The following is a 14,747-nucleotide window of genomic DNA, read 5'->3' on the forward strand; positions in this document are numbered from 1 at the left end:
ACAGCGCCCGCGCCCCGCCCGCCCGGCCCCGCCCCCGACCCGGGGCTCGCACGCCATTGGCCGCCCGGCCCGCCGGGACACGCCCAATGGGCACGCCCCCGCCTTCCATTGGCTGCGGATGCCGCGCGCGCGCGGGAGGGGCGGGGCCTGCGAGGGAGCGGGGGAGACCCCCGGGAGAGACCCCGGGGGAGAGACCCCCGGTATAGAGAGCCCCTGATAGAGACCCCGGGAGAGACCCCGGGAGTGACCTGGGAGAGAGACCCTCAATAGACACCCCTGGGAGAGACTCCGGGGACAGACCTTCGATAGGGACCTCGGGGAGAGAGAGACCCCCAATAGAGAGACCCCCGATAGAGAGACCCCCGATGGACACCCAGGCGAGAGACCCCCAATAGAGAGACCCCCGATAGAGAGACCCCCGATAGACACCCCGGGGAGAGACCCCCAATAGAGAGACCCCCGATAGACACCCCAGGGAGAGACCCCGGGGAAAGAGACCCTAAAAGAGAGACCCCTAATAGAGAGACCCCTGACAGAGACGTCGGGAGAGACTCCAAGGAGAGACCCCCAAGAGAGTCCCCGGGCAGGGACCCCGGAGAGAGACCCCCAATGGAGACCCTGAACAGGGACTTTGGGGAGAGACTCCCCGACTAACACCCCCGCGGAGAGAGACCCCCAGGAGAGACACTGGAGAGAAACTCTGGGGAGAGACCCCCCCATAGAGACCCTGCAGAGACACCCCAGAGAGAGACCTCGGATACAGACCCCCAGTAAAGGGAGACCCCAGAGAGAAACCCCTGGCAGAGACCCCCAGTAGAGATCCCGAAGAGAGAATCCCGATAGAAACCCCAGCCTGAGAGAGCCCCTGGCTCTCTCAGGGGCCAGAGGCTGGCCAGAGCCCCTGGCCAGAGCCCCCTCCCGTGCCCCAGGGCAGCTCTCCTGCCCAGGCAGGGGGTCTCCCCGGGGGCAGGGGGCTGTTCCTGGCTGAGCCCCAGGTGTTCACACCCTAAACTGCCCTCTGCCCTGCAAGAGAAATTCCCTTTGCACAATGTGCCATAAAACAAGGGAGGAGACACCAGGGCCTGCCAGGAACAGCCTCCTGCTGTGCAGAAACACATCAAAGAACACCTTTGCCCAGACCTGCTCTAGTGGAAGGTGTCCCGAGATAGTCTTTAAGGTCCCTTCCAACCCAAACCATTCCATGATTCTGCTGCTAATGCTCTGTCATCTCCCCTCCCTGCCAGGTACTGCTGAGAGAAACAAGGAGCTGGTTGATTTGAAGATGTTAATAAAGACATTAACTAAAAAACCCTCCAGCAGAACTATTTTGCAACCCCTACTTTGAAAATTCCCTGTTAGCTCTGTTTAAACACCTGAAATACCACAGAAGAAAATCATCACAGTTGACACTCCAATAACATTTCCATCATTGCTTTATTGATTCCAAACCCGAGGGGGAAAAATAGTTTAATTTACATATATTTTTACTTCCCTTACACCACTCACAGCAGTGAGGCAACAGAGTTCAGTATTTCTGTGCAGAGCCTTCGTGTTTCATTTGCACTTTTGTGCTGCAAAGGCTTCTTGGAGATTAAGCACCAAGATGTGGTGGGAATATGGAGAACAAGCAGTGGTGGGGACATCAGGAAAGGTGTGCTGGGAAGAGAGGGAATGCTGCATCCTGCTCCTGGGATAAAAGCCACTGCACTCTGCAGGTGGTTCGAGCAGTTCCTGTGGGTCACTGTCAGCACCCAGGTTTTTAAGCACAGCAATTAACTCCCTCAAACTAAAGATTTCACTGATCCCACGGGGTCAGGCTGCACCTCTGCCTGAGATCCCATTCCAGTCCTGGCTTGGCACAGGTGAGCAGCAGGTCTGGTGTTGCTCTTTCCAAAGAGGAGGAGTGGCAAACAGCCCAGGAGCAAGATTTGGAGACAGAGCCTTGTATTCACAACTGTGATTTATGTGTCCAGGCTGGTGACAGCAGCTCTGCCAGGCACAGAGTGCAGCTGTGCCATCCAGCTGTGCTCCTGACAGGATAAGGCAGGAAGACTGTTTCCACTGGGGGATCCCCCTCTCCACTCCCAGGGAGAGAGTTGGTGAGCAGGGGAGGGAAACAGGCTGAGCTGTAACAGGCAAAGGAATTTTAAGGCTGGAGAATGGCTCCTGGCTTCATCCCTGCAGCAGACTCCTGGCCACAATCATCCTCATGACCTCGTTGGTACCTGCAGGCAAGACAGTTAAGAGATAATCCAATATTTTACCTCCCAAAAAGGCCAAGGGAATTCTTCCCTGATCTGCAGTTTACAGCACAGAAAAGCTCTTCCCACTAGCTGAGGAGGCATTTAGGAGGTGTTGGGCCAAAACAGAGCCAACAAGTGCCAGAAAATTGCTTGGGAAAGGCTTCAGATGGTGGTGCTGCCTTTTATCAGATGGTGGTGCTGCCTTTTATTTGGGCATTGGGAGGGTGCAGGCACCAGGCACCGAGCAGAAGTGGATTTTTACCAACATCTGAGCTCTCTGCTTTACCATTTACAACACACACAAAGGCTGCAAGCCCACTCAGTGTTGGAAGGAGGATGTCCCTTATCAGATACCCTGGTTGTAGGGGAAGGGATTTCAAAGGAGGAAAAACAAAATGTTGAGGAGGCCAAACTGAGATTAGAAAAGGCCAGATACTGCTAGAGACATGATGTCAAAGGGTGCAGCCAGACCAGAATCACAGGAAAGGAATTGTTAGGGAGAATCATCACGTGACGAGGAGTAACGGGATGGAACTGGACAGAGGCACTGCTAACATGACAACTAAATATCTTCCTCTGCTGTAAGGCTCTTAAAATAGACAGCAACTGCTCCAACACACCCAGAGCTCCCAGCCAAGGGACTCACACAGGACACCCCATGCTCAGAGCAAACCAGGACTCTGCAACCTAAGAATCCCAGAGTCATGTGGGAAGGTGGGGGCCTCCAGAGGGGGTTTTCTCTCCTGACTCCTCTGCCAGGTCGCTGGCAGTACGAGTGTCTCTTACCTTCCAGGATCTGGTGGACTCTGATGTCTCGCACAAACTGCTGCACTGCATAATCCTTCAAGTAGCCGTAGCCCCCGTGCATCTGCAGAGCCTGGTTACAGATCTAGGAGGAGAACATCGCTGCTGAGGTGACTTCTGGAGGACACAGCAGTGGCAGAAGCCCGGTAAGACCCCAGGAACCTGGCCCCAATGTTTTTTCACCCAGTCTCATCTCCTAAACCCGTGGTGTGACAGCACAGCTCTGCTCTCTGCCCCCATCACTGGTGCTCTCGCTGTGTCACGCTACCTAAATGCTGTTTCACATTAAGGGCGCGTTTATGCGGCCAGGATTGCACGGGAACACCCGGGGACGGGGATGGGAATACCCAGGAATGGGTATTTTTAGGGGAAAAAGGCGCTTTTTGGCTGCATTTCTGTGGTTTGCGGATGCAAACCCGAACCGCCCGATCGCCACCTGGCGGCAATTCAGGGATACGACCTGGAGGGCGCCGGTTTCCATGGAAACACGACTCCGTGTGTCCCATCTGTCAATTTGGAATACAAAGCACAATAATAGCAAAAACACAGAGTGCCGAGAAAGCACAGTAGCTTCGAAATTACACTGATTTAGGGAGCGTCAAGGGGCAGGTTTGCTTTTCTCTCCCTTCTTGCTTTCTCTTTTCAGGGACGTTTTGATAAGGTATGGAAATAATAAGGTGTTTTTCGAAGTGATCAGGTATTTTTCAGTGGTCTAGGAAAGACCACTTGCTACCTAGGAACGATCACCGTGCAACATGGAAATTATCCTTTGAAAATAGAAATGCTCTGCTCCCTGTCCCATCTCCCTTCTCAGTCCCTTAGGGAGCAGCAGAGAAAGCACTTCAGAGAGACTGATCCTGCAGCATCCACAGGTGCAGAACTCTGTCTTATAAAACACCCTGGTCCTGAAATCATAACATGGTTTGGGTTGGAATGTTCCTTAAAGCTCATCTTGTTCCAAACTCCTGCCATGGGCAGGGACACCTTCCACCAGCCCAGGTTGCTCCAAGCCCTGTCCAACCTGGCCTTGGATATTTCCAGGGATGGGGCAGCCACAGCTTCTCTGGGCAACCTGTGCCAGGGTCTCACCACCCTCACAGCCAAAAATGTCTTCCTAAACTCTAATCTAAACCTCCTCTTTCAATGTGAAGCCATTCCCCCTTGTCACCTGCTCTTGTAAATATTCCCTGTCCAGCTTTCTCGTAGGCTCCCTCAGGTCCTGGAAGGCTGCAATTAGGTTGCCCCAAAGCCTTCTCTTTTCCAGACTGAACAAACCCAATTCTTTCAGCCTTTCCTTGTGGGAGAGCTGCTCTCCATCCCTCTGATCACCTGGGTGGCCTCCTCTGGACTCGTTCCAACGGGTCCCTGTCCTTCTGTCTACATGAGGCTCAGTGAACACACTTGGATCGGGGTCTCTATGGCATCAAACTTCCTCCTGCCACCCTGGTCACCAAGGGGGGGCCTCAGAAGCTCTGACAGCAAGTGGTGTTTGAGTGACCTACCAGGAAGCACTCGTCGGTGGCGAAGAGCTTGGCCATGGAGCAGAGCACGGCCGCGTCCTCCCGCCCGTCCTGCAGGGCCCGCGCCGCGTGCCGGACCATCAGCCGCGCCGCCACCAGCCTCGTGGCCATCTCTGCCAGCCCAAACTGCAGGTACTGCCACAGGGAGCACGAGGTCAGCACCCCCAGAGGGGCCTGAACCACAGCCCCCCCGCCCCCAGGCAGCGCCCAGCCCCGACGCGCTTCGTTCTGCAGGGAAAGCGTGTTCCCGACTTCTCCGGGGAAAACCCTGAGAAGGGAGTGATGGCACCTCTGGCTGCCTGTTCAGCAGGGTCAGGAAGAGCACAGGGGTGCAGGGCTGATGGAAGGGTTACCTGATTGTTTGCCAGGGGTTCCCCGAACTGTTTGCGGACAGTGAGGTGTTCCTGAGCCAGCAGGACGGAGGCATGAGCAGCTCCTAACGAACACGAGGCTGGTGGGAGAAGCCAAGGACACAGGGTGAATATGAAGCCAATTCAGATGAGCATCAGGATGATCCTGCCCTTCACCCCTGCCCTTCTCACCGATGTTTATCCTGCCTCCATTCAGCCCCTGCATGGCGATGCTGAAGCCCTGCCCCTCGGCTCCCAGACGGTTGCCAACAGGGACAGCACAGTCCTCGAAGATCACAGCCCGAGTTGGCTGGGAATTCCAGCCTACCTGGGAAAAAACAGAGCACCTTCCAGCTGCCTGAAGAGCAGCACACCTCCAGCTCCTGCAGAGAACCACCCAGCCTGCACTCAACTCCTCGGTGTCATTGCCAAGCTGCCTCTGAGTGCTTTGTCCTCAGTGTGGAAACTGGAATGTATTTGAGAAAATGCACAGATCCAATGAACCTTCACACTCCTGAGACTAAAATCCTTCACTTACCAAAGGGATGGGTATTTGGCAAACTTCACCAAAGCTGGACTTGGCTTGGTAAAGCCATGCCAGGCTGGGACTCCATTCCCATCCAAGAAGAGATCCCAAATGCTTTGCACAGACAAGCTCCTCAGGCCAAGAGGACACGGCCTCAAGCTGTGCCAGTGGGGGTTCAGGCTGGACATCAGGAAGAATTTCTTCACTGAAAGGGTTGTCAGGCACTGGAAGGGGCTGCCCAGGGAGGTTTGGAGTCCCCATCCCTGCAGGTGCTCAAGGATTCACTGGCCGTGGCACTCAGTGCTCTGGGCTGGGGGACAAGTTGGGCATCAGGCACAGTAATCTTGGAGGTCTTTTCCAACCTAAATTCTGTGATTCTGTGATCTCTGTCCTGCACTTCCCTCAAGCACTCAGGAAGGGCAAGCCAAGCCTCTTACCTTCCTCTCTTTCTTGCCAAAGCTGAGCCCTGGAGTGCCCTTCTCCACCACCAGGCAGGAGATGCCCTTGGGGCCTGGGCCTCCCGTGCGACACATGACCACGTACACATCAGTGTCCCCTCCTCCGCTGATGAAGGCCTGCAGAAGGGCACAAAGAGACAAGTGTGGCTTTCCTGTGCCAACCCTGAGCCTGCAGCAGCAGCTGGGATACAAAGGTGGAGGGGCAAAGACCCCACGGCCAGGAGGAATTTAGGGGCTCCGATGAAAGCTCTGCAGAGCACGTCCTGCCTTGGGAGAGTGCGCAGAGAAGAGGAGACAGCAGGGGATGGAAAGGACAGTGAGACCCAGGCCCCAGTGTGCAGGCAGCCTTAGGAGGAGCAAAGAGGTACCTTGGAGCCATTCAGGACATAGGTGTCCCCTTTCCTCTGAGCTGAGGTCAGCAGGGAAGCTGCATCACTTCCACTCCCTGTTGGAGAGGTAAGGAAGCAGCCAGTGAAGCACAGGGTGCAGAACCTACAAATTCTCCTCAGGAGACACCTGAGTTTGTACCACGAGCATCTCAGCAATCCCCACCTGCCCCTCCCCAACCTCCCAAATGAACACGAAAAGAAACTTTTCACCTCCAGCTCCGTTCAATGTTCACGTCCAGTTAAACTGTGTCAGGAGCACGGGAAGGGAGGTGGTTTCCTGACTGAGGATGCTCACCTGGCTCAGTCAGGCAGTAAGAGGCAAATTTTTCCATGCTACAGAGGGATGGGCAGAACCTGCGGCGCTGCTCCTCGCTGCCAAAGGTGTCGATCATCCAAACACACATGCTGGAGTGGGAGGGAAGGGGCAGCTTTACAGGGTGTGAGCACAGCCCCGGGAGGAAGGCAGGTCACACAAGAACATCCCTGGCTGAACAGAGCAAAGCTCCACGGGGCTCAGCCATAAGCCCTGAGGCCCAAAAGTGTATTGTTCCACCTCAAAACAGGGCAAAATGAGGCGTCCTGGAAGCCAGGAGATCATCTGCCATTCACCACAGACCCACTGCCCTGTGGGACAGCAGTAACAGCCTCAGTGCTCCCCTCAGTGCTCAGCCCTACTCTGTCTTAGAAAACTGCACCTGGAAGGAGGAGGCATCACCATTCCAGCTTCCAGTGCCAAGTGAGCCCATCCCTGGACATGTCTGTACAAGCAGGACAGGGCCCTGGTATCAGGTGGTGCCTCTGGGCTCTGTCACAGTATGGCCAGTGCACAAAGGCTTTTTCCAAACAAGTTACTATCTATAGACAGCTTAAATGGGAGACCAGGGAACAAAATCCAGAACTTAATCCCATCTTGCATGCCACAAAGCTAAAATTACTTCTTGGTGGCATCCCTTGTAGCCTATTTGTTTACTGCCATCCAGGGATCCTCACAGGGATGTGCCTACTCGAGGTCACAATTTCAATATTTAAATGAGCAGCACCCAGGAAGCTGTTCCAGCTGGATTTGGAGCCCACAGAGCAGCTGTGTTTTCCATCCCCCCCTCTGCAGACACACTCACTTGTGGATGCTCATGTAAGCAGTGGTGCTGGTGCATCCTGTTGATAAAGCCTCAAAGATTATGGAGGTGTCGAGTCGTGACAATCCGGAGCCACCGACGTCTGGTTTCACGTAGATCCCACCAAACCCCAGCTGGGCTGCCTTCCGCATGGTTTCCACTGGGAATATTTCCTGTTGGGGCAGGCAGAGAGATCCCAAGTGAATATTCATCATCAGTTCAATCTTCTGGTACACCTGGGCTACCAAGTCCAGTCCCACACTCCTTGCAGAGTGTAAGTTGGCCAGGTGGGTTAAAGGAGAGGTGGCTCCCTACGCAGACACATTCCATCTTCAGGAGTAAAGCCGGGTTTCAGGCGATGGAATAGCCTGGTTAGGAAAGCTTTAAAGTATTTCTGATGATTTCCCACCCCAGCTGCAGCAGCAGCTTCAATGAACACCTCTACAGATGGCACGACAGCACCAAGGAGGTATTGCAGGAACCCCCTTGGTGAGGCCCAAGGATCACAACATGTTAAAGGAGGGAAAAGTGAACAGTCCAAGCCCTCCAAGGCTGTCATACCTTTTCATCCCACTCAGCCATGTAAGGAGCCATCTCCTTGGCAGCAAAATCAAGGGCAACTTTTTGGAATTCCTTCTGATCCTCAGTCAGTCCGACAGATGCTGGAAAATCAGGAAGAGATTGGAATACGTGTCAGTTATGGGAAAGCAGCAAAACCACCTCTTCTATACCTCAAAGTGCCCCTTAACTCATACAAACAGCTCAGGGTCTGCTGCAGAGACCATTGCTCCGTTCCTCAGGAGTATCAGGGGGCTTTGGGAAGGGCTTTCTTAGGACAAAACAAACACTATCCCAGGTTGCTTCAAGCCCCGTCTGACCTGGCCTTGACCACTTCCAGGGATGGGGCAGCCACAGCTTCTCTGGGCAACCTGTGCCAGCTGGAATTCCGCCAGAAGAATTTCTTCCTAACATCTGACCTAAATCACTCCTCTTGCAGTTTAAATCCACTCCCCCTTGTCCCATCAGTCTGCCCATGCAAAAAAACCTGCTTTCCTTCTTTTTTATAATCCCCCTTTTCTGAGATATTCTTTGATTTCACTGTCAAGCCTGGAAAACCGTGACGGTCTAACAAAGGTAAGGGAGGTACAGGGAGGTGGGAGGACCTTTCCTTGTGGGTTCTGTCCCACTGCTGGGCACAGTCTAACAAAGGTAAGGGGGGTACAAAGAGAGGGAAAGACCCTTCCTTGCAGATGTGCTCTAACAAAGGTAAGGGGGGTAGAGGGATGGGGAAAAGATGTTTACTTGTGGGTTCTGTCCCATTGCCGGGAAGGGTCTAAAAAAGGTAAGGGAGATACAGGGAGGGTGAAGGACCTTTCCTTGCGGGCACTGCCCCACTGCCGGCCACCCACCGCGGGGTGTCCGAGCTCGCATCGCCCTGGGCGGTGCAGGGACACAGGGAGCAGGGACACGAGGAGCAGGGATACAAGAGCAGGAGAATGGACACATCCCTCCAGGCGGGCACAGTTCTTGGACCACCGATCCCTCTCCATCTTCCCCCACGCCGCCTCCCCCCGGGCCGCGGGGGGATATCCCCGGGGGGGATATCGGGGGCCGGGCAGGCGGAGCCGGGGCCGGGATCGTGGCATCCCCGGGATCGGGGCATCCCCGGATCCTTACGGTCGATGCAGGACGCGATCCCCCGCCGCCCCAGCGCCAGCCGGGCCGCCACCCGCGGGGCCGCTCGCCACGCCATGGCCATGGCCGGGGCCGTCCCCGTTCCCGGTTCCCGGCTCCCGGCGGGGCAGGCTGGGAGCTGTAGTCCTGCCCCCGGCACCGCCCGCCCGAGCGGGGAGGGAGCGAGGGGAGCCGGCCCTGCCCCGGCGTTTGCATAGCGGGCACCGCTTCCTCCCGCACCCCGAGCATCCTCATCCCGCACCGGCACCGGGGAGCGGCGCGGCCGGTGAGCGGGGGCTCGGGGGGTGGGAGAGAGGGAGGGAGGGAGAGGGGGAGGGAGAGAGGGGAGGGGAGGGGAGAAGCTTGGCATGGGAGGTGGAAAAGTTGATGCCAGGCGGCCTGGCAGGAGGAGGCCAGCGCAGAGCCGCGGAACTCCTGCTGAGAGAGGGGGCAGGGGATGGGCCGCCCGGCTCGGCGCTTGGCACGGGATTGTGCGGGTCGGGAGGGACCTCTGGGGGTGATCCGGTCCAGCCCCCCCTGCCACGGCAGGGTCACCTGGCGCAGGTGACGCGCAAACGCGTCCAGGTGGGGTTTGACGTCTGCAAAGGGAGACGTTCCCGGGGGACTTCAGCGAGCCACGCACGGAGAGCAACAGGCTGAGCCGGAGCCCCCGGTGCGGGGCTGGGCTCCGCAGGGAAGCGCTTCTCCCTTTTCCAGAGGCACAGCCCCTCTGGCTCAGCCCACGCGGCTCCGGGACTGTTCTCCAGCGGCTCTGGAGCAGGAATCCAGCCCTGCTGCTGGTGTCCATCAGCCCAGGGCGCGGTCCCCAGCCCCTGCCAGCATTCACACTGATAGAGGAAGTGGCTGAGCTCAGGGAAAGATTTATTCGCTCCCCACTCTCCCTACAGCTCCGTCTCAGCCAGCTCTACTTTTCCCAGCTTGCCTGAATACGCAGTAATTCCTCCTCCTTAATTCCTCCTCCTTCTCTCGTTCGTCAGGCGAAGATAATTCAAAGAGACCAGAGATGCCTTGGCCGAGCAGAAAGAGAGACAAAGGAGCAGTAGCAGGTCTGTGCTGACATCCTGACTGATTTAGCATCTCTCATTTGAGGTTCCAAGCTGTAGTGAAACTACAGGCAGCCGAATTAACCGTCTGCCTTTCAGAGCCACATGTTTTACAGACAGCATTTCCTGTGTAGAATGGGCTGAGCACCCAGGCGAGACTGAGACAAGTCTGCTGGGTGTGTGATAAGGACAGTGATGTATATTCTGGTTAGGAATATGTAATTCATGCCCATTTATGAAGAGCTTTCAGGTCCTACACGTTAGAGATGGCCAGTCAGAGTATGTGTAGTGCCAGGAAGCTGATGGGAAAAGGAAAAAGCAAAAACCTTGCACTGGAGGCACCATTATGTGGTGTTAAAAGTATAAGATGAAAAAAAATTTCACAGTTGGCTCATCCATGCCACTTATCTGCTTGATCCACTCTAACAAATAACCACCTTCTTACCCTTTAATCACTTCTTAATAATTGAGGGGTTTTTTTGCCTGGGTCCTGAAGAAACAAGGGATATGAATCCCTTCTGAACAGGTAGCTCAGTGGAGGCTTAAGATAAGGTTTCCAGCTATAGGAGTAGAAATAGCTTACTTTTCTGCTGAATGTTCCTGTTACTCACCAGATTCACCTAAACCAGCTTTGTTGCCTGCAGCTGATTTCTCAGCAATTAATTAAAAAAATTTCAACTCCACTTCATGTGGGCAACATGGTCTATCCTTTTTTTTTTTTTTTTAATGACTAACTGTGACTTTAAAATTCCATTTGTGCATGCTGCACACACACACACACAAAAATATACTTATTTCAGATGCAAATTAGAAATACTCAGAATCACTGGTGCATAATGCTACTACCTTACCCGTAACACCTGGGGTGCACCAAACCTCTGCTGCAGTCAGGTGAAACCAGCTTAAACAACTAAAAATATTTTAGCACCAGTCATTGCAGAAAAATGTGAAACAAAATGTGTTTTACCTGAAGGGTTTGTTTCTTTCTTTTAAGATAAAAAAGAGCCTGATGCTAAAATAGCCAAAACCGAGGAGGAGACTTCGGATAAGGAGGAGGAAGAGAAGTCTGCGAAACCTCCAGCTGGGAGCTCCAAGTCGGGATGGAAGAACTGGAAGAAGACAAAAGAATCTGAGTCTGGTGGGGAGGAAAGCAAGATCACATATTGTCACTGGCTGCTGAAATCAGAACCGGAGAGCAGGCTGGAGAAGGGGGTGGATGTGAAAGTAAGCACTGACCCCCATCCTTACTCAGCAGGGCACAGCAGCAGTGTCACCCCTGCCCAGAGCACTGGTGACCAGAGGGGCAGGACCAGACAGCTCAGATTGTTTTTTCCTTCTCTAAACCCGTTTGTCTTCCTGGAAATAAAAAGATGTAAGGTTGTGTTTTTCCAGGGTGACAGCCTTGGGGTTTCATACGTGTAATAAAAGAGGAAATCAGGTCCTCAGGATGCTTGGCTGTTGATCACAGGGGCAGCATCTATTTCAGGCTCTGCCTTTACACCACTGCAGTGTTCCTCCTTTGCAAAGGCTTTTCTTCAGCCCCTGTGGGAAGAAAAAATTGTGTCAAGTTCATATTATAATAGAAGGAGCTACTAGCAGCAAATGTTTAGGCTCAGTGTAGACAATGACAGAGTGAGGATCAGACACCTCCTGAATTAACCTGATTTTCATTCCATTTGGCAGTTCAGCGTTGATGACTTGAAAGCTCAGCCCAATCAGACAACCTGCTGGGACGGAGTGAGAAACTACCAGGTAAGAAGCACATGGAGTCACTGGAACAGCACCAGGAAAAAGGTGGCTCCCCCCACAGATAACTGGTTCCCTCTCCTGAAGCATTTCCTTTTGAGGTGTGTTTATACAGGTGCATTTTGGCAGGAGTCTAAAGTCTAAACTCCTTAGTTGCCTCTAGGTCAGGGATAGATTCAGGCTGGGGAATATTCTGTCAATATTGACACCTTTTAGCAAGTCTGTACTTGCCCAAATATGCCCTGTCAGTGTAGAGCTTTCTCTTCCAAAGGAATTCCATGTGGTTCCCCTACTAGATATGATCCCTGTGCTATATATGCTTCCCCCTCTACATGATCTGCTCTGCTGCCTGTTTGCTAACAGCAAGTTAAGTCTTTGGAACAAGGGTGGCTGAGCTGTTGAATTCCCACACACTTTCTAACCAACAGGATCTTGCTCTTCAGCCTTGTTTTTCCTTATTTTAATTCCAACACAAAAACATCTCTATGACAACTGTAGGAAAATCTGAGTAGCTCTGAAGCACATCTACCTCTCTTGCTGTTAGTTCCTGTTCCTGGCTGCTTGTAATGAAGCCCTGAGAGCTTGATAGGAAGAGCTGAAAGTCTCTTGTTTGCCCCTGACAGGCAAGGAATTTCCTGAGAGCCATGAAGATTGGGCAGCAGGCTTTCTTCTACCACAGTAACTGTAAAGAGCCTGGCATTGTGGCCATTGTCAAGGTGAGTGTGTCTGTGTTTTGGGGGGAGTAGTAATGGATGGGTTATCCAACAGCTCCTTACCTGTGCCTCAGCACCAAAGGAGTGCAGGAGTTGTCCAGTCTGAGCAGGGAATGAGCCCTGGGCACCTCAGCTCAGCAGTCCAGGGCTGACTCAAGCATCTGTCCCCAGAGAGATGGAACCACAGTGCTGTTTTCCTGCTGACATTTCAGGGCACTCCCAGCCAAGCCAAGTGTTGCTCCACACTCTGATTCAAATCTGACTCACTAAGTTCAGCTGAGCCCACAAGGCATTAATATAAAACCCAGGGCACAGAAAAGCTTTTTCTCTAAGAGCACAACTCACCACAAGGACTATCATCACCTACCCAGTTTTCCTCTGCTGCATGTTTTCCTGCCACACTGATCTCCAGAAGGTGATGCTTCACTGACAGCTGGAGTGTTCTGCAGTGCTTCGACCCAAGAAATGTGAAGGAAACACATCTCACCATTAAAATGGAGCCCAGGGAAACCAAGGCTGATTTTTGCACTTGGATTATTCCTTGTGTCTAGTCACAGCTTTTTTTCAAAGGGCATTTCATACCCTTTGCTGACAGTTGTTTTAAACTGGTGGGAACCTGTCTCTCATTCTTCTCCCCTTTCTGCTCCAGATTGTAAAGGAGGCCTACCCTGATCACACACAGTTTGATCAGAAGGATCCCCACTATGATTCCACCAGCAGAAAGGAGAACCCCAAATGGTCCATGGTAATGTACTGCACTAAATACAGCTGTTCCAAGCTCTGTGTGCAAACTGAGTGAAGGGAGAAGCTTCTTTGCATCATATTGCAAATCCTTGTCTTCTGTCCTGGCCTAGCTGCCTTTTTCACTCTCAAGAGAAAATCAATCCTGTTTTCTCTGTCTTTCCCCCTATCCCTTCCAGAAGGCTGCCAAAATGTATCTCCCTAAATTTTCCAACCTTACGTGGGTGCAGAGCTGGCCTCCTTGCATGGCAGAACTCTGGGTTAGGAAAATGAACATCTTTAAGTACCAATCTCAGTCCACAGCAAACAAAGCTGTGCTTTTGAGGCACGTTAAATTGTAGGGAAGGGACTGATCATGGGCTGGCTCCATCCCACGTCTGCCTTGTTGTTGTCTGTGACAACATGAATGCACACTCTGTTGCACAGTGCTAATTCATGTGAGCAGATCACCTGCCAGAAGCACCTGGAAGTTCTTTTGGCCTCGGGCAAGGAAAAAAGCTTCCAGGCTGTGCTAAGGCGGTGCACATCAGTCATTTGCTTCGGTTTTAAACCTTTATCCCCTCCAAAGATGTTATGTGCCATCTGGAGGCTGTACCCCTCCCCAACCCTGCTCCTTTGCTGCCCACCCTGCCCAGGTGGACGTGCAGTTTGTGCGGATGACGAAGAGGTTCATCCCCCTCTCGGAGATCAAGGCTCACCACCTGGCACACAAAGCAGATGGGGGGCCCCTGAAGGACATGATGCTCTTCACAAGACAACGTCTTTCCATCCAACCACTGACACAAGGTAAGAACCCCCTTGGACTCCTGAGGCCGTTCCCTCTGGGAGAGACGGAACCTGCAAGTTCCACTTACGGCTTCTTCTGTCTTTTTAACGCAGAGCAATTTGATTTTGTCTTGAGCCTGGAAGAGGAAAAGCCACATTAAGGAGCTGAGAGCAGCCCAGCTTCCCCCCAGCCTGCTGATGCCTCCTCCTCAACCAGCACAGTTCTCAAGTTTACCTGCTCAGCCGCAGCCCCACGAACACGCCCACACACGATTCTCAGCCACACGTCCCTTACTCTGACACACTGTTATTTTTGCTTATTTTTAAATAAATAAAGCCTTTTGGAATCAACTGCAGCTTCTCAGTTTTTAATAGGGGGAAAAAATCTGCTATTTATCTCTTGAAGGACCAAACAGGTACATCCTCTTTGAGGTGTTTAGTTCCAGATCTAGTGCAGTTCCATGTACTGCAGAGGGACATTTTTCTGCAGAAAGGTATCACTAAGTTCTGTCTAGAACAAGAAAATTTAGAATAATAGAATCATAGAATGGCCTGGGTTGGAAGGGACCTTAAAAGATCATCTTGTTCTACCCCTGCTTCCACCCTGCTACCCCTGGCCTTGAACACTTCCAGGGATGG

General features: G+C 53.0%; 2 protein-coding genes across 4 annotated transcripts; one reads left to right on the forward strand and one right to left on the reverse strand.

Moving 5' to 3' along the window:
- Positions 1-1,415: 1,415 nt before the first annotated feature.
- On the reverse strand, positions 1,416-9,173 carry ACAD8 (acyl-CoA dehydrogenase family member 8). Its single transcript, XM_017809840.1, has 11 exons — positions 9,083-9,173; positions 7,967-8,067; positions 7,409-7,578; positions 6,586-6,695; positions 6,270-6,346; positions 5,881-6,018; positions 5,110-5,245; positions 4,921-5,018; positions 4,550-4,702; positions 3,030-3,132; positions 1,416-2,225 (listed from the first exon to the last, which is right to left on the reverse strand). The coding sequence occupies exons 1-11, from the start codon at positions 9,162-9,164 to the stop codon at positions 2,173-2,175; spliced, it is 1,221 nt and encodes a 406-aa protein (XP_017665329.1). The 5' UTR covers positions 9,165-9,173; the 3' UTR covers positions 1,416-2,172.
- THYN1 (thymocyte nuclear protein 1) lies at positions 3,057-14,456 on the forward strand. Of its 3 annotated transcripts, none has more exons than XM_017809843.1 (8): positions 3,057-3,193; positions 10,078-10,146; positions 11,138-11,367; positions 11,827-11,895; positions 12,513-12,605; positions 13,252-13,347; positions 13,979-14,129; positions 14,223-14,456. In XM_017809843.1, the coding sequence occupies exons 2-8, from the start codon at positions 10,104-10,106 to the stop codon at positions 14,267-14,269; spliced, it is 729 nt and encodes a 242-aa protein (XP_017665332.1). In that variant the 5' UTR covers positions 3,057-3,193; positions 10,078-10,103; the 3' UTR covers positions 14,270-14,456. The 3 variants fall into 3 exon arrangements, with proteins under 3 accessions (XP_017665332.1, XP_017665333.1, XP_017665331.1); XM_017809844.1 differs by lacking the exon at positions 3,057-3,193 and adding an exon at positions 8,411-8,539; XM_017809842.1 differs by lacking the exon at positions 3,057-3,193 and adding an exon at positions 9,260-9,365.
- Positions 14,457-14,747: the final 291 nt, after the last annotated feature.

This window comes from Lepidothrix coronata, unplaced genomic scaffold (genome assembly GCF_001604755.1).
Source record: "Lepidothrix coronata isolate B3197 unplaced genomic scaffold, Lepidothrix_coronata-1.0 Scaffold27, whole genome shotgun sequence".
Taxonomy (NCBI): domain Eukaryota; kingdom Metazoa; phylum Chordata; class Aves; order Passeriformes; family Pipridae; genus Lepidothrix; species Lepidothrix coronata.